Source organism: Pithys albifrons, chromosome 8 (assembly GCF_047495875.1).
Source record: "Pithys albifrons albifrons isolate INPA30051 chromosome 8, PitAlb_v1, whole genome shotgun sequence".
NCBI lineage: Eukaryota > Metazoa > Chordata > Aves > Passeriformes > Thamnophilidae > Pithys > Pithys albifrons.
In genome coordinates this window covers 29,598,531-29,624,289 of record NC_092465.1, presented here as the reverse complement: position 1 = coordinate 29,624,289, position 25,759 = coordinate 29,598,531, and the positions used below count along the sequence as shown (strand labels likewise).

The window sequence follows — 25,759 nt, the reverse complement described above, 5'->3', positions numbered from 1 at the left end:
TCCTCTTAGAGGAGCTGCTGTTGTCCATCCACTGAGGTGGACATTTTCTGAAGAGATGTTTGAAAATGTTTCCCCCTGCACTGCTCATTTCCTTCACCAAAATTCAGCTTTTAGGTTCCCAACAGTTCCTTCCAGTCAGTGGTTAATGACAAAGAAAATTTCACCAGCACTGATGCACTTTCTTGGGGAGAGAAAATACCTGTCATTTTAAGGGAGATGAAGCAGAGGCCCCCAGTGAGCAATGCTCATATTTTCAAGGGTGTCCTCTACACGCCAGGAACTGGAGGGTCCACTCTGTGACAGCCCAGGGGACAGCTCTTTGAAAGAATTGAGCAAAGTGCTCTAGAACATGCTAATGCATCCAAAATGAGCTCTGTACAAAACCCAGAAGCTTAAATTTTGAATTCTATCCCACGACACTTCCTCTAAATCACCCAGAAATTCAGTGTCCTTCTCTTACTCTGGACCAAGTACCTTAACCACATTTCAGTGCATATCCTGCAATACTTTGTGAATTAATCTGTATGTTTATAAGACAGTGATGGCTGATGTACACTTGGTGTATGTAATGTCCTTCATAGTACAATCTTCCTTGAAAATATAACTTTCTTTAAAGATTTCACTTAAAAACCTTTCAAGTAGCACAGCACTGCCCTGATCCATTCTAAAAAAAGCCAAAACAACCACCCCTCTTCAGAAAAAAGCCTTTTCTCAGCCCCATCTCCTGCACTCTGCTGTTGGGGGAGCTTGTACCCCAGAGCCTGAAGGAAAGGCTTAGCTGAAGGGATTTGCTCTGAGAGACTGAAGTAGACAACATAACACATAATGTTACAGATAAAATCAACAGAGAGGAAACGTTCTGGGTTCCACTTTTCTTTAATATGGCTGGTTTGTAATCTTTGCCATCTTTTACTGTCAAATTTTTCTGCCAAAAGAGGAAATAAATCTGATATTGCCTCTGTTCTTAGGAGATCTGAAATAAACAACTCGATGCTGGCTTTCAGAAATAAAGTTAACATCTCTTTATCATAACCAAAGTACAATTTTCCATCCAGCACATCTGCCAAATCCACATGTCTATAATAAACCTAAATTCCACAGTCTAAAATCTCCAAAATTAAAGATGGTTAATGGAGGAAGAAAATTCTATTCTTTAACCTATTAATGTCATTATTTACATGCACCTTTCCGACTCCTGCAGTGAGACACAGCAATATGCCCTCAAAAATGTAAAGGGGGTTGCCAATAAGTTCTTGCCAAGAAGCTCAGAACCTTCTGGAATAGTAAACCATGGTGATATTGCCAAGATGGCAAGTGCCTTGGTAGGTAAAAAGGGGTAAGGGACTGAGCTCAAACATTTATCCCTCAGGCAGCAGCTTAAAGCCCAGGATGAGGGGAGGACCCAGCACAAATTAGAATGGGCCTGTATTTGCCCAGACAGTTGTTCTTGCACACCAATGACTCTGTCGTCATATGGAGCTTCATTTATGTGAGATGGTTACCCTGGTCCTTCTGCTTGTCGACCAAAGGAGGTGAAGAAGTGCTCGAAGCTCCCTGCTTTCATGTAGCCTGGAAAAGCAAAACCACTGAGCACACTTCCCCAGTTTGAACCACATGATTATGGATCAGACCTTTGGGCTGGTGTAAATCTATCTCACTGACATTTAGTGGGCTGGGATGATTCATACTAGTTGAGGGATCTGGCACACTCTCTGCAGTGTGAATTCCAACCAGACTCCATTTCAGTGGCTACCTAGAAAGCCATTTCTGGTCTGTCTCCAACAACCTGAGCAGAAATTTTAGTCATTAGACACTACATTTATTTGTGCTGCCACCAGTTCATGGGCCCCAAATCTCAGAATGTGCATATTTCATTTAATTTCTGCCCTGAGCCCTGTACAAAAAGCAATACATTGATACTCCTCCTAGTTTCTGCTCATGTTGAGAATGTTGCTTGACAACAACAGCAAGCGGTTCTGCGCTTGCCCTCTGTGAAAACACCATCTCATTGTAAGTCACACACCAAAGTTGTTCTGCTTATATAACTAAATTTTATGTTGAGAATGATTTTATTATACACTTTCACTAATACAGTTTACTCAATGAAGAGGTGAAGCAAAGGAAGTTCTGCAGTTGCCTTTACAGCCTCATTCATGGAGAGATCACAGTCACAAAGAGGTGTTTATGTCAACTCAACCTGCTCCTCCAAACCTCAGAAACCTCCAAACCTGTTCTTAGGTACAAGTACCCATGCTCATCACAAGTAATGATACTTCAGATATTAAAGGGCAATGAATAAGTAGAATATGCAACACAAAATTAATTTAGACTCATGTTGAGTTAACTGGGAAAGATCCACACAGTTCCTGCACACTGAACCCCAGAACAGTCCTACTAACACAAAGTTGAATTTTTAAAAGCTCACACATTTTATGCTGTTGACCAGACAAACCCTATAACCCTTGGATGACATTTTGGCAGTCAGGTGCCGGAACTCAGTGTGCCAGAAGAACACTGCAAAGCCTCCTTCCCTCATTAGGCCTATGATCAAAACCAACAATGTTCACCAGGACGTTTCTGGATGCTATTTGGCTTCAAAGGACAAATGGGCAAAACAACTTCTCCTTTCCCTTTATGAGGATGTTGCCTGTGCTGCTACTTGAAAAACTTTTCTTTTCAAAAAGACATTGCTCCTGCAATCTTCTCACACCACAATGGAACAAGAGTATGTGACAAACAACACACACTGCAAGAACATGTGTACAGATGGACTTTATTAACTCTCACCTCCCAGTGAGGAAAATCACGTTTGCATTTAGCACATTGAAAACCTGCCCAAGCAGAACCCATTAGTGAAGCAACATTCATTCCAGGTCTGATGGATGATGCATGTCCAGCTAGTTACCCCATTAAGCAATGAAGCAACCCAAAATTTCCCCCAAAATGAACAGAGGAAACACATAGCTACAGCAAACTGAATTCTCATTTTCTGCCTTCTCCAGCTGTGGTTAGACTGATAAACCAAGGATATCTGTTTGTGTGGCCTGCATGCACCCATCAGCCACCTGATCTAACTCTGAAACTGGCTGGTACTCTAAGCAGGGGCTGGGTCAGGTCATCTCTAGAAATCCTCTCCAGTCTGAATTATTCTAGGATTCAAAGCTGGAAATCAGAAGATGCCTTGCAATCACAGAACTGATAATTTTGAAATAACTTTTTTTAAAAGTACACAATTCATCTGAAAATGTAGCCCAATAATTCGGTAAACCAATTATATAGCAGGGCTGTTTGCCAGGGGTTAGACATTTGTACCATAAGGTTCCTTTCAATCTCACATTCTTAACTCCCATAAGCTTTACTCTTACAGTTCTCCAGTTTAGAAAAACACTGCCTTTGAAATCTGCAAGCACATCCAGGAGCCTGCCATGAATTATGTGCACTTCTTGAGAGATGTCTGGTTTATGCTTTGATCTGACATACTTTTATCATGTTTTTTGTCACTACAACAGTTGGGAAACATTTTTTCTTTTTTTTTTCAGATACATCCTAGTGCACAGTTTCTAATATCCAAATAAACTTCTTGACTCTTACAATCATATTTCTAACGTAAATACCACTTAAAATTCATTTATACTAATTTATAACCTTTTTGCCATTATTCCATGAAAAATTTTCCGTAACAGGAATTCTTGGCTTGTACTCCAGGATGTGAACCCACATTTCAAACATGTACTTCAGCAAGTTTCTGAAGCACAAATACTGTCAGTTTGAATACTTTAGAAGTTGTTAAAAACTAGTCCTTTGTTTATTAATTCTGCTCAGTCCCAGTGCACATTTTATAACTGTACCACCAAACTTAAATATATTTTCTAAGCTTGCAAAGTACACATCCAGCTCTATGAAACTCAGAAACAGCCACTGCACAAAACTCACTCATATGTGCTTTGCTGGGTATTCCTTGTGGCTTTAAAACGAGCTAATTGCCCAGTTAATACCAGTGAGGGACACTGCCTTACCTGACAGAATGAGCAGCTCAATGATGTCTGCATCCCCCAGGAATGACGCCACGTGAAGAGGAGTTCGTTTCTCAGCATCCTACAAAGACACAGATTGTCCACAGTCAATGAGTGCAAGCATTTGTTTCAAAGAGCAATGTATTGGTATAGTTTTCTGTGTACATTTCTGTTTATAATTCCAAGTGCAATCTCAGTGAAAGGACAAGATTCAAGATCTCAAAAATACATTTCCTCCCAACATTTTTTACCACTCGTTTCCACCACACCTTGCAGAGACACTGTCTTTACTCTGACACCCTGTTCACAGGTAGATCAAATCAATTCTAAAATGAGGAAAGACACCATCCTTGAGGCTCTTTCAGAAACATTCTCCACTCTTAAGTATCACAGCAATATAATTCAGATGTTTATGGATATCAGACTTTGCAATGCATTTTGCATCAATACAACAGACACAGAGTCTTCAGCAGGATAACTTGGGAGAATAGTTTGAAACCACATTGAAGGTCAAGATGCAATCTTCTTAGTCTACAAAGGTTCTTCTATACCATTTAGCCTGGTTATCTACACAGCAGCCCATAAATAAGGAAAATATTACCAGTCAAATCCATGTCTTTAAACTTAGAAGAATTGTTAATAATCATATTAGCATAAACTTCTGAAATACATCTACCTTTATTTGATTTCTGTAATTTTTCACATTAAAGAGTCAATTTTCAAGATTTTCTTTACTAACTTCAAGGGCTGTAAATACAGTGTTTACAAAAAAACTCTTTTTTTTTGCTTTATTCAGATGATTGCAGAATAAAGGTCTTTAAAATAAAGTGCTAAAACACTATAATATGGGCAACAACATTCACAAGAACTGCTAATACTGCTCATGGTGCTACTTGATCCCTGTTTCCAGCATTAAATGTATTTCGTTTTGGTTTCTTAACCACAAAAATAAGTTTTAACAGATCTTAACAATTAAACTTATTATAACCTACTAACATTAAATATTGTAAGCTGGTAACAAATTCAACACTTCCTGCAAACAATAACACCAGAGAAGCCCTATCAGTATTTACACTCTGTCCCTGAAGCAGATCTCTGAGCCTGTCAGGTAAAATACCACCTTTAACTTGCCCAAGAGGTGATCAACCATAAGCTACTTTGGAATACCTTCAAAGTATGCAATAAAAGTGGACGAATCAGTGCAGCAGAACCATGTGAGACCTTCCACAGTCTTCCTATTACCTGTCCTAAGGCTACCCGTGGCAAAAATGTGCTAGGACTGATCAAACAGATACAAAAATAGAATCAGTTTTATTTGGTTTTTCAGTTTGTTCACTTTAATACATGAAGCTCTCTTTATACAATGCAGCATTTGTAATAGCCACCGAACCTGTCAGTGACAAATTCTGCGACAGCTTCTTGCAACAACCAAGTTTGGTACCAGAGCAGAGCAGTCTGAAGTCGACTGCTAATGACAAGACCAAGCAATTTTCTATATCCAGGAACCAAGGCTACTCAGTGCTTTATTGATTATAAGCAATATTCTGTACTAAACTGCAAATCTGATGGAAATTTGATAACTGAGAGGGGGAAGGACATGACACAGAAAACTAGAATTTTTATCCTTCTGTAACACAAATAACTCTGTCTAAGCTTTCTCAGCTTTCACTTTTTAAAATCAATGCAAAGTCTTATCATATTAAGTGAGAATCAAGTTTTCAGGGAAAGATGGGTTTAGTCATGAAACCGAAATTAAGCTTCATTTCTGCAAGAGATATATACCCTAGGAATTTCCCCATTTATTAAAAACAGGCACAAATCAGAGTTCACTTCCACCTAGAGCCCTCCAGGCAACACTTTCAGGAGTCTGGCAGGGAGAACCCACACTCTACAGCCACAGCCAAGCCTGCAGCTGAGCAACTCACAGGAGGAACATCCCTGAGTTCCTGTTTAGACTCTGCACAGGACTGATACAGAAACAGAGGAACTGAGACATGTCCCTGTCTGCCCAGTCACATCACTGCAATCCTCCTCAAAGCTGTGCACCACCACAGCCACACTCACTGGCTTTGCACCTGGCCCATGCCCTGACAGCTCTTCAGCTACAGGAGTCCTTGTCACATGATGGTGCTAACAGGAGGACAAAAGTAAATCAATAATGGTCTAAAGACCGAGGGCTACAAGCAGAGAGAGAGACAAAATCTGTCATTTCAGGGAAAGCCTTGGCAGAACCCCAAACCTCAGCATACATTATCAAGGCAAGGAAGGTAAGTGGGGGGAAGAGATGATAACAGGATTACAAATAGCATTAAGGCAAATAATCAGACCTGCTTCAAGTGCAGTTCTCAAAGGAACAAAAGGTCAGTAAGAGACACAAGATAAGCTACAAACAATGGCTAGAAAATCGTGCTGAGATGAGATAAAGACTCTCTCCAGTACCTAAAGGGGGCCTACAAGAGAGCTCCAGAGGACTTTTTACAAGGGCATGTAGTGATAGGACAAGGGGGAATGGCTTGAAATGGAAAGAGGGCAGGTTTAGATTAGATACTGAGGCAAAGTTCTTGACTGTGAGGGTGGTGAGGCACTGCAACAGGTTGCCCAGAGAAGCTGTGGATGCTCCATGCTGGAAGTGTTCAAAGCCAGGCTGGATGGGGCTCTGAGCAACCTAGTCGAGGAGAAGGTGTCCCTGCCCATGGCAGGGGCTTGGAATCAGATGATCTCCAAGATCACTTCCCATCCAAACCATTCTACAAAAACTGTTAGCAACCATATTAGTTCACAGAAAAGATGATGCTGAATGCTAACATTATTTGTATGCTATTTTTGTTTTCTTTTTTTTAAGTAAAGATAAAAGAAATTAAGACTAGCAAACAGGAAATCAGGGACAGAAGGCCTCAGCATGAAACTCAACACCTGCTTAAACTGTTCCAGTGATCACCGTGACACTGATAAGATGCTACACAGGCTTTAAGTTAGACTAGTCCTTAAGTGCTTTATTGGATCAGTGCCTTGAGGTGTATGAAGATTAAAACAGTGAACTCAATGAATCATATCAGCACATATGAAATATTCAGGCACATTAAGAAAAAGGCCTACATTTTCTCCTCAACACAGCCCACATCTCAAAGGAGATAATGGATTTGAATTTTGATATCAACTGCAGCTGCTCAGGTCAGGTGATGCTTAGGGCAGAGTTATTTACTATTAAAATACTCATCCAACTGCAGCAGAAAATAAATGTATGTATCCTTTGTCCCCAAACTTACTGAGCAGCTAACAGGAATAGCTGGGTTTTATAGAAGGGATTAACGCACCCCAGAAACTGAGTTAATGAAGTCTTTAGATTCTCACCACCTTCAAGCTGTCAGAGATGTGCCTGGGTGGCAGAATAAGGCATGTGAATGGCTACAACTTCCACTGATAAAGTCTAATCAGTATAATAACAGAAACAAACCTCCTGCTCACTCACTCCATTCACAGCTGTTGCATCTGAGTACACCTTATTTAAATAGAGCAATCATTAAGAAAACAAATATTCAGATACAAATTGACTTCAGGAATATCAAATATTGACAACTGTTAGGAACTACTGAAGAGGCTAAAAGCATATGAGGATCTACTTCTTGGGATGTTTATAGCCATTCAGAGCCAAAAGCTGATGGTGGACAAAGAAAATACCTGCTGCTTCAAGGATTTCTTTCTACTCATACACTCTCAATAAAGCCTGTAATTCACAGAGCAAATCAAAATGATTAACTGTGAGCACCAGCTGGAAGGTGAAAGTCAAGTTGTGTAATTTATGGCTCATGCTCATTCTCCTGCTTAGTAACAACCAAGTAGAGAAATTCCCATCTGGAAACACAGATCCTGGTTCCAGCACCTCTTATCCCCATGGTCTTCACTTTAGCCTTGGAAACAAATATTTTTCTGGACTGAGGCTTAACTGTCCATGAGATAGAAAAGGCAAATATTTTGATCTTCTAGGGACAAGAAAAATTATCTGCCCTCTCTCCCCTCATCTAATGCTTGCCTTCCATAAGGCTGATAGTGCCTTTCATGGGAGAAAAAGGTAACTTTAGCAATTAATTACTAATCCAATATTGAGACCATAGAAACTTATCCTGATGAATGGAACTATTTTAATGTTTATGAATATTCAATGTAAGACTCAAAAGACAGAGTTAAATAACTCCTCCATTTTTATAAACATGATATCAACTTGGGGGGAGGGAGAGGGATGGGCAGGTTGAAGGCATGGGAACACACATCATTCCTGAACGGATGGGGAAGGATTTAGAAAATTAAACCATTTTAGGCTGATATTGCTGCCTTGGAAGAAAATAATGCAGGTACAGCAAACCCTGCCATGAGACTTTAAAAGCCTACACATCCTTAAGTGTCTCAAACACTTTGGGGACGCTGATGAGTCACCAGCACAGATAGATAACATAGTAACCACCACTATACTAATATGCTGCAAAGCAACCCAGAACATTTCAGACTCTCAATCTCTCCAGCAGAATTTTTCTCACAGTTCAAAAAAATTCTTATAAAATATAAAGAAAAAAAATCCAAACCAAAAAAATTTAATCTAAATAAAATTTATGCTAGTTACCTTGTTTTGCAAACACCAATGTAATTTCATATTCAATTTCCTTACATAATTGAGAATTGTTCATAATATCTGTTAGAAAAAATTCTCCATCACTTCCTACTTAAATAAACAGCATACCAAGCAGCACAATGAGAGGCTCAGCACCACTGGAAACACAGCTATTACCCAGCACCGAACTGTCACACTGTGACAAAGCAGAAGCCTCTCCAAGTTCTTTACTAAATCCTCCAGAAGACATTCCAGCACAGCATAACTGCATCTCAAAGAGAAGCATTTAATTCCAGGATGCCTTTATTCTCCTGCAGGGCTCCACAGAGCCAACAGGAAAATCATGATCCCTTGGATGAAAGCAGAGATGAGGGTCTGGTATCCCAAGGTTACTGAATTACCACATTCCAGTCTCTCAAGTCCCGAGTCAAACATGTCATTCTAAACTGTACAACAAGCTGGTTTTCACTTTAGCTATCCCAAACATGCAAAGCCTTTCAGACTCACAATCCTAAATATGAGTGCACTTGTACCCTCAAGCACTCATACCACCTCCAAAAACATGTTTAGCAGAAATATATTTAACTTTTGAGTTTGTGTGAAGAGCTGGATGAAGCGAATCCTCCTGACAAAGGCAAATCTATGCCTTACCAAGCAGGATAATGAGTAAAGTAATAAACAGCATATAAGTCTCTGCACAGAGAAATCCTTGTCCTCCTTATCCCATAATAACATTCACACAAGCATCCCTTGATGCTGATGAGCAGCAAGGAGCAGTAGCCTTTCCAGGGGGCAGAGCATCGAGCAAAGAGTGTGTGAGGATCAAGCCCAGAAGGCTCAATCAGCAGCTGTGCCCCCGCAGCAGAAACAGAAGCAACTACATTTTGGGAAAGCAAAGTTTGCCTTCAACAGTCTCACTGGTGGAGGGAGGTGGCACACTATTCACTTCCCCAAAAATACTAATGCAATAGAAGATATTCTGGGAACATCAAAGTTTTGCATATATTTTGGCTTTTGGGGTTCCATCCAAGAGAAAATGCAGGATTAGGGGATAAAAAAAGTAAAAACAGAGGGAATGAAATGTCTGGTTTGGCTTGCAAACATCACAGTTATAGGGAGGAATACTGGAAGGTTTTTTTCACTTTTTATGTTTGATTTTAGATATTTTGAAGGGAAAGTAAATTGGAAGACTGAGATGAAAATGGAAATTTCACAGGAAGGACTTTGGTTTATAACATTGCACACAGAACTGGACTTGGCAGACACAGGGTGCTGCACAGCTGCATGTATTACAAATCCCAAACACAACTGGTTTACAATTGGATCCAGAATAGTCCCTGGATTCTGGGAGTCATCCTCTCCCACTCTTCCCTAAGTAAAAATAGCACCCAAAAATATCTCCACCTACACACACAAAGCAAGATCACCCTGCTATTTCTAAATGTTCCAAACAGCCATTGTAGACAATGTCTACCTGAAACTAGTCTGGATAGTCCAACCAATATCTCCAGTCCTGGGCAAACAGGCTGCAAACACTGCCCACAGGCAGGCAGGCCACACTTCCCAAGGAAACAGTGCATTTTTGGTACCAGTGGTCAGGAATCGCTCACTGTTCATTGCAGCTGAGTATAAGTGTCCATGCCTTCAGAGGGCACAAGCAGCATCGTGCCCTCCCAAAGCATAGCTGGGGATTGGAGAGGTCAAAGTGACAATTATGGTGGCAGAATGAATGAAACCACACTTGTAAGGCAAACAGTTGGAGCTTTCACTTTGTGGCAACGCAGAAGTCACCGTTACAGCATCATCATCCAGAATGTGGCCATTTCGACCAACACACACTTCCTGGCTCGGAATGGTAATAATTATTTTACCAGAATAAAAAGTAATCTTCTAAACTTCTGATTTCCTCCAAACTCTCCTGAGATTAATTTTGTCTTAGGAAGAATGCACATACATTCCTAAACCTGTGTGGTTTCTCCATGTGCTTTTTGTTCTGTCTTCCAAATACTTCTCTTGTGGCAGATTCTAAGAAACAAATTTTTAAAACTTCAGAAATTCACAGAGCTTCCTACAAAACTGGACTTTTTTTTTTACCCGTCCTACCTATGTTTGAACTATTCCCATGTTAGCAGAGCCAACAAAAAGGATCAACAAAGGACAAATCACTGCCAAATAGTGTCAGAGTTTCCTCTCACGTGAGCAACCAAAAACTAACATGGAAGTAATTAAAAACACCCTTAAAATAGAAACATAAGCATGCAATGCAAATTGCCAGCTCACAGCACAAGGGAGGGAAATATTTTGGTCTTCCTTTAGTGACATTTTAAGCAATTAACACTTATCTGCAGTCACTATTTAGAACACAATCTTCAGGTTTTATGTTGACCAGTATTTTTAATTACTCATAAGAAAAGGTTTGTGTTTTGCTCCTGACAAAACAGCTGTTCAGGCAAAGCATTCTTGGATGGATTTTTAGTATCGTAAATAGTGCTCTGGGCAAAACCATTCAAGTTCAATGACTTTTTCTATTAACTACTATGGTACTCATCTGCAAAATACATATTCTTCATCTAATATCACACCTGACAGCTGAGAGCATCTCCCTGGCAACCATCACTACCACACTTGCAGCCAAAGGATAGAAAAACCATTTGAGAAGCAGGCAATAACCTTGTACAGGAACTGTTATTTTAAAAACCACTAAGAAATACAGAGGAAATTTTAGAATCACAATGTTCACCCAGCTTGTTGGGGGCAGGGGAATGGTTTGTTCGTTGGGAGGTTTACATCTGTTTTTTTTTAAGACCAGCAGCAAAAACAAATAAGTAAGAAACTCAAGGGAGATGATTTTAAGGAAGCACTTTCAGGAACTTTCAGGAAAATAACTGGGTACTGATAATCACAGGGAAAGCTTAATGTCAAAGTCATTTGATCAGATTTCCAATTTAAAACAGCAGCAAGTCTTTCCTTCTACTTGATAACAAACAGAGTGGAGCTCCAGTCAACCAGATCTGTAGGATGACTTCTCCAGTTCCTTTTGGCAGCTCTGAACCAGAAGGTTGGACCCCATTACCTACAAAAGCTGCAGTGCCAAGGCTACACCAGACCAACTGCTGCAGTTAGCTGTGAATAAACTGATGGTTTCATGTCAGAGAATGACATGAAGAAAAGGAAGGTTGATTCAAAAATCCAAGAAACACCCGGGAATCACCATTCTGCTTTATATTCTCACCACTTTCTGATGCCACAGATTGTAGTCAGGACTGGCAGGACTCATTTCTAACAGTACAGATTTAAATTGAGAATCGAAGAAAGAAAAAAAAACGCCCCGACTTCTGCAAAAAAAGTTCAAATGGAGACATTTTTCTTCACTGCCAAGGTACTCAACTACTACTTGTTTACAGCTGCTTACCACTCTGGCTAGGATAACCCAGTCTGCAGAACAGTAATTCCTTTGTGGGCAAATTGTGGCCAAGATTCTGCTTCCTTACTCTCACTGCTGAGACCTGTTGTGAAGCTTTACTTCAAGTACAGTCAAATGCTGAATAACAACTCCTGATCTGCAAAGACTCTTCATAAAAAGAAACTCTACAGAGAATAAAAATATGCAATTTCATTTTCTCAGTAAGAGTAAGAAGTGTCCCTGACTGACCTGCATATTTGGAATAATTACCATATACTTAGAGAATATAAAGTTACCTGTTGAAACAATTATATTTCAAACTACTAATTAGGATTCCACTGAAGCTCCAAATCTCTTACTTCCAAATAACTTCTATTCCGTTATGTGTTAATTACTAAGGACATTTTCAATACAGCCATTGCAACAGTCCGTAAGTGTGGTGCTCATGTATCACAGGCACATAACATGCCAAGGCACATACCAAGGCGTTGACATCCTCAGTTTTGTAGATCAGCATCCGTATCTCTTCTGGATCACCACTGAAAATCGCCTGGACCAAGGGCGGCTGCAAAAGTGAAACAGAAGAAGCAGCATTACAGGTTTGTTTATTTTCTACTTAAAGGAGACCATTTAAATCCTCTAACATTTACTAATGCTGCCCACAGACATTTTATGACCCCAGTGACAAATCAGCAAGAGTAGCTCATCAGTAAGAACTATCAGTTTGCTTGAGGATAAACTGAAGCCATGAGCATGTCTGTACATATAATGAGTGTGTGTGCACAAACAGGGACCCCCATTAGAACGGCAACTTTTGTCAACAACATGCAATCAGCCCAGATGTTCTCCTTGGCATGTAAGGGGAAAACTAATTACATCAGATAGTGCTGCATGTTTGCTGTTGGCACAGATTAATGGTCATGGAATACACATTTAGAAACAGAGCATTATGCAGATAATGAATTTCTGGGCAATTACTAAACATCTTGTGTTTTTTTACTGAATAAATACGCAATGAGCACAGTTAATTTTAACCACCCAAGAAGCGAAATAATTATCTTATTGTTTCAAGTCTGCTATTATGCTATTATGAATTGGAATGCATAAATAAATAATCGGACATACAGGAGAAACAATATGCCCCACTCACTCCTCTGGCAGCACTGGCATCAGAGCCCATCATTGGTGGGAGGGACTGTCCCGTTCCACCTCCAGGGCTGGCAAACTCAGCCCTTCTGACTGTGTTTGCTCTGCACCCCCAGAAGCAAATACTCAAGTTAGTAACCAAGCTGGCAAGACACGACCTGCTGCAGTAAAACAATAAAAACCTTTCTGCCTGAGACTCAGGAAAAAAAGGTGACAAATTACAGAGATCCCTATGTCCTGTGGCACAGAGCTGAAAGCAGCAGTGGCCCACCATCACCATCACCCCTCCTGGAGGTAGCACGTTTACACCCCCCTCACCCCTCCTCCCAACTCTTGCTGAGCAACCTCCAGGTTGTTTCATGGTCTTAACAGCAAAAAAAAAAAAAAAGTGTGTGGTGCTATGCAATCACCAGAATCTAAACCAACCCTGCAAAATGGAAGCACGTGTGACTACTTAAGCACATAAAACCACAACAGTCCTTGAGACTCCGCAGAATTTAACTCTCTTGTAAACATGTTATCTCAAAACTCACAAACAAGCTGAAAGAATTAAGAAAATATCATTTTCTCTCTATCTTTTCACTGCAAAATTCATCATATTCAAATCTGGAAAATACATTTCAAAGTTAATGATGTCTATTTTAAGACATATTAATCCCTTATGTCCTTGAGAAACATTCACACTGGAATTTAATTCTTGCCACTCCTCCAATGGAAAAAGAACTAAAGCAGCATCTCCTATCACAACTGTCTGCAGTCTTACAGATTGTAGTGGATGTTGAAAAAGAAAGAAAGGAAAAATATTGGCATTTCACTTGAACCATTTAGGATGCTTCCTTCCCAGATGGACAGAGACTATTCCCCACCAGATGATGCAAACCTCCCTTCTCTCCTACCACTAACAGCTATGAAGAATCAGTGAATGTTTATAAAATCACAATGCTCACACCAAAACATTTCCATTTCACGTACATTTATCATAATATTTAAATAAAAAATAAACTTAAAAGGAAAGCAGAGAACCTCGCAATTTCAAGCTGAATGGCAACACAACCCTGTGGCCAAGCACCAAATACCCCCAGCACCTTGGATTAGTCTCTGAACCCATTTGCAGGTATGCCAGCACACACCAAAAGGTCTCAGGCAGGGTCTGATGGCATTTCAGCTGAGACCTCACACAGAGGTAAGAGTAGAGAGAAAATCTCAAATTTCAAATCTATTAAAAAATTCAAATGCTGTTTCAGGTGACATTTTTCTTTAAAAAGGGAAGGAGTAAAGTAATGTGCATCAATACATTAAAAAAAGAGAAAGATCTACAATAAGACACTTTGACCCTTCATCCCTCTGCCAGAAATGTGAATCAAACACTTGCTTTTACAGGAAACATTTGACCTCTTTAATTAGCATGAGTTCCTTAGCACAGAAAGCAGATTGAGAGTAACACTCTGTTCTTCAGACCTGTAACAGTTTTAAGATTTTCATCTCAATTTTTGCCCACCATACCACAGTCACATCTACCTGCAGTTCCTTAAATCACACCCCAGTATTTATTGTGCCCCTGAAGCAAGTTAGAAGTCCCAGACTGCTGATACACATAACCTGTGGTGACAGAAAAAAGTTGCCATGTATTCCATTCAAAAGCCTTAGTCCTTCAACCCTTTTTCCCCCGTAAGATTTATAGTTTATAAATGAATTACAATAGAATCCTTCACTGCTAATTGTAACAGCAAGAGACAGGGATAATGGAGAACAATCAACCAGAGCCTGCAAATAGGCAAGAACAATCAGAGCCTGCAAATGGGAAAGAACAGATAAAACCAGTACAGGTTAATAACCATCCTGAGTCTCTGCTGTGAAGCCTAATCCAGTGGGCCATTTTTCAAATTTACTACATCATTATTTTACTTCATTTTCAAAGGTACTAATTTTGAAGTGAGACATATTATTGTTAAGGAAATTTTGTTACATACTAAGACATGTTTCTGTGTAAGATTATCAGCCATGTATAATGTCCTGTTTAGGAAAAATGAGTTGCAGAGTTGTTTGCTGCAATTTGAGGTCAGAGCTGCAAATGTGCATCCACATCCAGCAGCACAGTGGAAAAAGTCCTGCTCCGTTCAGCAGCTGACAGTGATGGAATGGAGCTTGTGCAGTTCCACACACATCCATGCTGGGTGTCCAGTGACCTGGACAATTACTTCTTTGATCTCCAGTGATAACCATATTCACACATGAATGAGTTCAAACAACCTTTTTTCTTCCTTCATTTCCTAAAGGGTAGAAAATGACCCTTCCCAATTATCAAAGATGGATAAAGTATATTTTTGAAATAATTGCTAAAGCCTGTGACAGGATTATCAAGTTATTTTAGTAACAAAAATATTTTGCTTTAAAATACTTCAAATTCAAAAGTTGTTAAACACTCATAATGAAGGGGGGAAAAGCACAAGCACAGAGCAGGTTTATCTTACATTCTCAGAGTGTGTTACCCTGAGGCTTAGTATTTATACAGTTCCATGTACAGAAAATACTCAATACTAATAATTCCTTAACAGGCCTGGTGGCCTATTTCACTTGCATCACAGGTTAGCCTTTTACTGTGTTTTAGGAATTAGTTGCTCTTAATTTGTTATTTCAAAGAGTGCCTTTTTTGTTGCTGGAATTTCTATATACTGACTTCTGACAACAAAGTGCTTTCACAGAGCTAGTATGTGGAGAGGAATGCCCTTGGATGGTTACTAAGGGGTGTTTCAGAGCAATTACAGATTTTCACTGACTCCTAAGGAATATTTGTCCAGGCTACGGAAAGGCCAGCAGAGAGAATCAAATCTGTAAACAGGGTATACTGGTTCCCTGGAAGCACCATGGCAAGCTGACAGCATTGTTAAGTGAGTGAATGTACTTATATAGGACATCTATGGATCAATAAATACCTGTACACTGCAGCATTTCAAATACAGCAGGAAAAACTTTATCTTCTTATGTCCTTTCACTTTTTGCAGACTAGCCCAGTGATTTAAGGATTTCACATCAATCCACTGCAGAAAGGACAGCATGTATTCCTACACACTGCTACTTATTTCAATTTGTTCCACTGTGTTTCAATGCTCAAGGACCAAAGAACTTACATGACACACAGAGGTATTCAACAAAACACGAGTCAGCACTCTCAAAAGCAAGAAAAACTCTGCAGAGATGGCACTTACAAACTGAGAGATCTTTGTGTTGCTTTTAGGATAGCATTGAAAGGACATAACTATGCTCTGACACTTTCCCTGCACCAATGACTTTATAACTTGTAGCCATGCTGTGCTCTAAGCTGTTTAGAGGAATGTAATGGGCATTGAAGTTTCATCTCAAGAAGTGGTAGTTTTTCCTGTAATGACCTCCCATTTCTCTCCATGTCATCTGTAACAGCTTCTCCAAAACCTCAGGCTGTGTTCATCCTTCAGACTGTAAAAAGGATTTCAGCATCAATGGCACAGGGCACACAGGAGCTGGGAGGATCCATCACTGCTTCATTTGCTGTTAAACTCTCCTGAGATTAGAAGGAAAATGATACATAAACTCTAACTAGACCCTATGTTTGTCCTCAAGAGCAGCTTTGTACCTAAGCTTTTTAACAAAGAGGAGCTGAGGAGGGTGTCTGCACTTGCCTGGACAACACAGGATCTCCTGAACCTGCCCACAGCCTCAGTGCTGAAAGCCTGTCCCTCCAATGACTTCATTCAAATGAGAAACAGCAACTTCATCAAAATGCAAAAAGGTGCTCAGTGACCAAATGGAAAATACCCCACTGCCCACCTGTGGCTGCCAGTATGGTCTAACCCTAAGGGGTCACACCAACAGCACCAGGCAAGGACATCAGTGTGGTACAAACAGTGTTTGTGTTCAGTGCTTTCTCCCCTCCTGCCAAGATGAGTCAAATGCTCACTAATGCAGAAGTGGTTCCTAAGTAATTGTTCACAAATATCTGAATAATTCATGCAATGCTAAGGTGCTCCATAGGTAGCTTCCACTTAGGCATGCACTCAGCCTTTCCCACAGTGGCTACACAAATGAAGACTTGAATATTTGCAAAAATATTTGGTGCAGAATGAGTTGAAATACAGCAATTCTAAAATGATCATCAGATATTGTCATTATTGGTAACATTATTAAGCCCTGAGTTTAATCACTGGCATACATTGCTAACTACATGACAATTGCAGACAAACAGCTACGGAATAGAGCAGCTCCAGCCCTAATCTGCTGGACAGACTGGGAGCTTGTGCAGGCTGCAAAGTCTCTGGGCACCATGGCCCAGGGGAGGACCTGCATGCTGGGAGGACTTGCACCCCTCACTGAATTCAGCCAGGTGCCTGGTATCCAGCACTGATCAGGTTCAGAGGCTGGAAATACAGCCTGCCAAAACACCCTTCTGCATCTTGTGAATGAAAGAGGCACATCATCAGCTTTAAGTGAACAAATGTATTTTCCAAAACTCCAAGTTCTCCTTCATTACAGCTATTGTACATCATCGGAGAAGGAAAAGTATGATTACTGGCAAAGGGCTGAAGTAGTAGTAGCAAAGATGTTTGAAACAAGATTATTTAAGGATAAGCTGACCAACACCTTCCATTAAGGATCTTGTTTTCAACACTGCTTACACTGAACTGCTTAGAGCATGGCTCAACCCTGAAAAGGAAGCAGGGCTGTCACAAAACATCCTGCATCACCTGGTTTTAAATGATTTCCCCTCCAATACCAGTTAAACCTTTGCAATGACAAACTGGGCTTGGGACTGGAAACCCAGGCTGTGCTTCCACAGCCGCTCTGCTCCCACTCAGCAGGGCCCTGATGGCTTTTGCTTACACCCCACCCACAAAACACGATGTCTCTGGCCAGACAGAGAAGACAATAGATCTGATTCTATAATTACACGTAATCACAAACGATCATGTAGTAAGTGATGTGCAAACCAGACCATACTTCAGTACACTTTCCCACAGAACACTCCTTGTGAAGTAACAAGTATAAACCAGCTCTACACCCCCACATCCCACCACCCCCTGCACCCTCCCATTCCAGTCCTCTCCATGCTCAGCCCTTTCCCCTCCTCTACTCTTCATCTCCAAGAGATTCAAATCTTGGTCTCTCTCCCTGCTGCCCCATTTCCATGCTGCTGGAGCAGAGGAGCTGAAGTCCTTGGGTGATGCACACTTGAACACCTTTAATTGCAAATACACACTATCAAACACACACTTGCATTTTGAGCAAGTGAGAAAGAAAGAAAACAAACATATTCAGACATCTGAAACTTCAACACAACCTTCACTTAGTCAAGCTTTCATGATACTTAAAAAGGAAAACAGTCAGGATTGCCCCTGCTTGTGCAATGCTGGATCCAGCCTGGTATTTCTGTTCGCACAATTCCTGATATGCCATTCTGGACGGTGCAAAACAAGCCTCTCGGCACATCTATTTCTGGCTCTGAGCTTGGCTCCAGGTTTTGGCTGACTCCCATTTTTCATCATGAAGCCTATCAACTGCCCCAAGAATTGCTTATGTTTCCAGGTGAAGTGAAGGTTACATCCTGCTGTTCCTGGAATCCTGACAATCCTCCACACACCAAAAGCGCTGCAAGTTGCCTATGTTTTGTTAAACTTATCAGTTAAAGGCACCAAAATAACTCATGGCCTGTTAAATTTAGATCACTTCTAAATAAGAAAAGAGCTAAGACTGTTTAATTCAGCTTGCCCACTGTCCTTTCCTTCATTCTCATTACTGGAGGCTGTCCACCAGCCTTGATTTAAGTGGTGGGGTTTTGTTTTAGTTTTGGCATTTGGGTTTGGGGTTGGTGGGGGTTTTCTAAGTGTCCGTAGATCAGATCAGAAAATTAGGTAACAAATAGTGTCCTGAACTTACATTAATCAAGCGGAGACAGACTCAGCATGATCCAGACTAGTTAAAATAAGAAAGCTTTTTTAAAGGAGACAAAAATAAACATAGTAACATAACATTTGTTATATTACCAGCATTTGTTACCATATTAGTGGAGAAAAGCCTGCAACAGACAGTGTAAGATTTTTCAGAATACCTACAGAGACTGAGGACAATCGATCAAATGGTACCCTGAATTTTTCTTGTCCTCTTGAATTTGTTCAAAGTTTCTTATGGGATGTTGTCTTGATACAAACTGTGTGTTGTGTAACAATACTGTGTTGTGTATCAGTGGCACCCTTAAATAACAGTCACAGATTGTAATGGCACTACCAAAAAAAGGATTCAGTTCTTTTTATACATTCTCAGCAGTGAGTGCTGCACTAGTTATCCATTTGAGCACTTCTTGTCATATCTATATTTTGTCTCCCAGAGCTTTTGTCTTCCCCTAGCTATTTTTTTCCCTCCCCCATAATCCATCAATCATTTAGGCAAAAGCAGGGAAGAAGTCCTGGCACCAAGACAGTGTGTCTGAATCAGAGCATAGCAAAGAGTAAAACCTCTGGGGGCATAAATTCCAACTGGTGTAAGTCAGCTGAAGAGAACCCCCAAGTGAGAGGCCCTGTGCCATGTTACACCCCCTGCCTGCCAAAGGACCCTGCATTTGCTCCCCACCAGAAGCACAGCTGGGAGGTGACCAGGCAGCACCAGGTTATGAACCTCATGAGAAATAAAACGAGCGTCAGTGGAACAGAGCAACAGCAACGCCGGTGACAGGCCTGCTCCTTGCTAGAGATTTCAGAATAAAGCAGTCAGGGGAGAAGCTCACTTGAAAAACATCATCTCTGCCAAAAGCTTCATTTCCTGCTCAGTTGTCTTCAAGCACATCTCAAGCACACCAGCAATTTTTTTTTTTAAACCAATTGCTTAGGTGTTAAATTCTACAAGTGACAAAAATACCCAACGCAAAGCGATGCTGTAGGCAGGGGGAATGCTCTGAGGAGCAAACGGGTTCGTGCTGGCTGCTGCTGTCAGACCCAACCTGAGACATCTCCTCTATTCAGTGGCCCCACATCCTCTGGAGACTGCTGATATCCTGCCTTCACCCCACCCCACCAGCAACAATGGCAACCAGGCAGAAAAAGAAAAAAGAAACGGAAATGCTGCAAGTTTATCTTCCTTCAGTTTATCACTTATGAAACCACGACTTGCCCCTCTTCCTCACTGAGGCAAACACATGCAGGGGCTGCTACACACACCGCAGCTGGGTTAAGCAACTTTTTCATAGTCCTCCTTCAGCGCAGCAACACAGCGAGACCTGCTTTTCATCTGGCAGCCTGGACACTCAGCAGTACGGAGAAATACTCCAGCCTGCCTCTTGCTGTACTGTAATTAAGTGCTTTATCTGATGTACACAGCATGCATTGATACTCATCATGCAGCCTAATAAAAATCCTTTCATTTTTAGAAAATTAGTCCTGATTTAGAGAACTATCAAGTGGCATCTGATCCTGTAATATCTTACTTGGTAAGATTAGGACTTCCGCTGGATAACAGGGTCTGGTTTATATTACTGTACACACAAAGCAGGCAGCTATGAAACAGAGTGCCATAATAAATTTGCAGATACTTCTGAACTGCAAGAGACTACACAGGGATGTTGGAGGGCAAGATCAGAATTTATAACCACTCTGACAAATTATACAAACAACTAGGCTGGAGGAAGAGTAGGACACAGTCCAGTATGGAGGAGAACACAGTATGCCCATTAGTGAGAAACCCAGAGTTGTTCCACAGTAGTTTTATGCAAAAAAAGAATTTGGGACTGCAGTTTACTAACTGAATGTAACTGAACAATGTTATGAAAGAGGAAGAGACAAAATAGGACTGTGACATGCAGAATACACAGTAGTCCTTCCACACTGCTCAGTACTGCTTAGGCTGTGACTGGAGTGAGACATTTAGTCTGGGCACCACTTGACTTGAAGACCAAAACAGAGCTCTAAAACATGATTTACAGGGAAAATCTAAACACATCAGAGCTGGTCAGCATACACAGAAGAAACTGTAAAGGAAACATGAGAACAATTTGCAATACATAAAAGACTGTTACTAAAGAAATCATCTGTTTTCCACATCCAAGACATACAGATCTTGAATGGCTGCACGCAAGGAGGAGGAATTTCTGCTCCATTAAGGGCATCACAAAACAGGACACTGGTTACCAATTTGGCTAAGTTACAAACTGTGAACTCTAGAAGACCATATTTCAAAAACAGATCTAGTCCAGCAATCACTGAAAGTCAAAGGTTTTCTTTTCTGCAGGCTTCAGTTGGCAAGGGATTGAACCTATGAAAGCAAAAGACGCTAAACAAAATTCACACCACATTTACATCAATATAATGGTTAATGCAAAAAGGATAAGCTACAGCAGAAATCAATAAATATTTTTTCCCAAAAAGGTTCAAAGGGAGTCTAATGCCTTTGGGTAGAAAAATACATGGCATGACTCCAGCAGAATTCAGATACCATCTCATTCACTCATCAGAAGGTAATTACAGCCATGGGATTTTTTTTTTCACATAAGGACAGATACATTTTGCAGTCACAATTTCACATGTTCCTGAACTTCATCTTCCTCTTAGCAGTGATCTGCAACAGTTCCAAGGTCCTGCTGTCATGGCTGTCTAAACCAAGCCTCAGTCAAAAACAACACAAGAGAGGGACGAGATATTTTAGGGACTTGAGCACAATCTGAAACATCCAATTTTTTTGGCCTTACCATTATTTTACAGGTGGATCTTGCTTGGGTTCAAGTAGCTTCCCCTTGTTTTCCACATCACACAGAGGGCCTCACCACTGCCTGTCTCCTGAACACAACAATGCAGCTCGTTCCATTCTCATGCCACCCCAACAGCCATTGCCCTGCCAGCTCCGGAAAAACTCAGAAAATCTCCCAACTCACTTTCTCATACATAACCAGTGTCAAATATGCTTTAAAAGACAGTAAAGACTAATGTTAATGTTTCCTGATTTCTCTTAGAGGGTCATGGATTTCACAGTGCTCTTAAAGAGAGCACCACAGTCAGTTATTGTTGTTTTCATAAAATACTAAAATTCTTTGCAGATTTTAGTCACTGGTATTTGCTTTCTGCATAGCTAGTATAAAATTCATATTAAATATGTTAACTACTGAGGCTGATGACAGTGTTACTTCCATTAATAGCAGAGTAACTATGTGTGAACATGAAGATTGGTTCATAACAGCATTTCATCTCTTTCTTTACATTAGGCACGCTACAGTTGGCATGGAGCTCAGCTCAGCAACCAGAGCAGATGTTTTACCTCTATTTTGAATCTGGAACAGATTAGCAAAGTTAACTTGATTCAACATATTCTGATAATATCCTCATACTCAACATCAACCAAGCTATTGAAGTTGACAGGGAAAAAAAATAAAATTAAGCTTTTCTGATGAATGCAATGTCAGGGAGTCAGGCCAAAGAAATGAAATGGAAATTTTAAAAGGTTTCAAAATTGTCTTCACTTCAGAAAACAATTCAGTATCCTCCTAGCATGATGCATCTGACTGTGACAAATCCAGCCGCTTCAAAATTACTTTGTACAGACACAAATGAAAGAGAAAGATGAGCCTGGGAGTTATAATGAGCTATTACAGTCTTTCTTCCAGCAAGTTACCATTACAAGTTCTGAACAGCTTTGTCTGGATACCCTCTGGAAAGCCTGTAAGATGTCTCTGAGACAACCCACACATTAAATACATCTCCGTATCTGGGGAAAGGTAACCTTCAATGCAAAGCACCAGCCAGAAGGGTGTGTGCTTTCTTGCCAGATGAGGAAGTAGGATACAACCCTTCCTCATTCTATTTCTTCCCAAGCAGCTTCCAGCCATGGCCACAATCACATGCTGAAACCCTGCAGCACTGAGAAGAGGCAAGACAGAGGCTCAGTCAGTGCCCCATCTCCCAACAGTAACTCATCTGGTACCCGCAGATGTCTCTTCTCTGTTACATCCAGTTCCTGTCATAGAAATCGAGCTGTAAGGTTGGCAGTGAGACACAGCCCAGCTATGTTAGAGACCCTCTCTCTGTCCATATCACATCTGGACACACTGATCCCCTCTGGTCTGGGGTAATTGTTGCCCAAATGGAGCTTTCTCTTCTGGAGGCAAAGGCTCAGTGTGGGTGTGCTCAGGCACGGAGGGACTGTCCTGGCAAAGTCAAGGTGAGCCTCACTCATTCCTGAACAGTCTCCTCAGAGCCTCTTTACAACAGAGGGCGAAAAATCATGCACTGAACAAAAGGGAACTGAAGAGAGGGAAGGAGTGCAGTCCACTTCAGATGCTCTTCTGCAAAACAAAGTGCTCAGAAAAGCCATGAAGGGGAAGAAAAAATGTGGTTTTTATAAACCCCTTTTTAAACCCAAACTGCAGGTGCCATCTGTAATCCAAACCTCATTTTTAATTTTGCTGGAGAGGCCACAGCTTAAATAAGTTGAAAGTTAATTAGACTTGCATAGCTTACACTTCAGTCTCTCATTTATTTTTCCTGAGCTATTCTACTTCAACACTGAAAAGCTCACTCTTCTGTGCTGTTGTCACACACCAAGAGTCTGATACTAAAAGGAACGCTTGCAAAAAAGAACACTTTTAAGCTTGACAAAAACTAATTAGTTGGGTTTTTTTTAAAACAGATGTTTTTATATTAAAAAACAAAAACTCTGTATCTTAGGTCTCTAAACACTACCATTCATGATGTCCTCTCCAGCTCTTCCATGAATACTCCTGTATTAGTCTTGTCAAATTTAGCCCAGTAAATATGCAACCTTACTACAAATAAAAAGCAAACCACCAACAACGCCACCACCTAATCAGCTAAAGCATGTAACTGCTTGCTGTCTAGGCAGTGGCAATGTGCTTAACACTCATTTTGGTCTGTGCTGTTAAGCATGGCATTATTCTCCACCTCTCTCTAATGACAACAGTAGAAAACACTGGTGGCAGCTTGATCAACTGCCTAATGAGATCCGAAAAGCTGAGTTACAGTAACCCAGAGAAATGATAAAGCCAAAACAAACCAGAGGATTTCCCAATCCAGTCTGACTTTACCGTTCTTTTATGATTTCTTGCCCACCCACTTCGGCCACACCGCTGTGGATGCCTGTGTTATGTGAACACTTCCTTTCAACAGAGAGCTCTTCAGGTCATTCTGCCCCTCAGAGAAGAGGATGTTTGAGGAAGAGTACAGGGAACGTGTCTGTGCTGCCGCTAGTTATCCCAGATGGCTTCTGTAAAAATGAGGTATCTTTCTGGGATCATACTAGGGGAGATGAACTCTGCACATGAATTCCAAAAGAAGTGGGTATTGACCTTATATAGTTTTCCTTCTAAATCTCACATAAATTACAAAAGGTCTGTGGAACTAAATTAGTAACCACCTCCATCCATTTTCATAGATTTTTACAAGAAACTCAAGTAATGGCATCAGAAACTAGGGAGCTCTGAGCATGTAAGCTACGCCCAGCTTAGTTCTGCACGTGCTCAACCCTTTTTCAAGGAACTGGTTTGGTAAACCACTGTCTTATTTTGCTGTCTGGTTTATCCATTCTCAGACTACCCTGTGCCTCTGATCTGCTAAACAAAGCAAATTTCTCTGCATCTCACAATCTCCTCCTCGTAGTCTTTGAGACGCTCTTGCCTGCTTTTTATGGAGATGATGGTAATTCAACCTCTTGCTCTGATGTCTGTTTACACTGGTGTATGTAGCTTACCACTCTCTGGCTGCCCAACTCTTCAGAAGAGTACACAGAAAAACACAGCCTTGCTGTGTCACAGACCTTCAGTTTTTCAGATAAGACAACCAAAATGCATTTAAGGGCCACCTAACACTGTTTGCACTTAAGTTGATGGCAGAAACTTTTAAACTAAGGTCAAAGACTGATAGCAATGCTTGTTGCTTGTAAAACCCCCAAGCATATGAAGCTGCATAATCTTTCAGAGGAATGGAAAAGTTTTCAGAGTGGTGGGAAAGGTTGTGTCATTTCACCACCCTAATCCACTATGATTGCAAGGAGTTAAAATAACATATTAAAAAAGGAAACTAAAAAAGGAAGTAGCCTGTTCCCAAGAGTCTGCCAAACTGCTTTCACTAAGAGTTTTGCATGGGGAAGTCCAGGACTCTTCTGCTTGCAGCCACTTCATGTAGGGTCCAGGATCCCTTCTTCTCTGGGGTGAGATTAGGTAGTTTCTCTGCACTATCTGCAAAGTCTCATGGACCAACTGAAACTACAGTGTAAATGGGACCTGCCCGAAGGGAACTCAGTCCCAATGTGCTGAGCTAAAATGGTGACTGGCAGAGAGATTTAAGAGGTGGGACAATGGGGATGTTAACAAAAAACGTGGCTACACCTTTCTCCATCCCAGTGGTATGCCAGTACAGATTATTTCGGGCTCTTTAAACACAGTCAGAATCCGAGGAAACGACCAAAGAGTGAAAGGAAAAGCAGCAAATTTTTCCTGGTGAGGTCAAGCCATCTATGGCACCTCCTGCTTTGGATTAGCCAGCTCTGCTGTCTAGACTTCAGATCTGACTGCACCAGAAGTGGCACTGCACTGGTCCTGCCCCTCCAGGGATTCAACAGGAAGAAGCTTTC

At 40.9% G+C, this 25,759-nt stretch overlaps 1 protein-coding gene across 4 annotated transcripts in view; it reads right to left on the bottom strand.

Annotated features, from left to right (window-relative positions):
- Window positions 1–25,759, bottom strand: part of ANKRD44 (ankyrin repeat domain 44) — a 135,624-nt gene that overhangs the window by 61,763 nt on the left and 48,102 nt on the right. For all 4 annotated transcript variants that reach the window (XM_071562992.1, XM_071562991.1, XM_071562990.1 and 1 more), the window contains exons 2-3: window positions 12,501–12,584; window positions 4,017–4,095 (exon numbers count right to left, since the gene is read on the bottom strand). In XM_071562992.1, coding sequence (XP_071419093.1) covers window positions 4,017–4,095; window positions 12,501–12,584 — 163 coding nt within the window. The remainder of the gene's footprint in view (window positions 1–4,016; window positions 4,096–12,500; window positions 12,585–25,759) is intronic.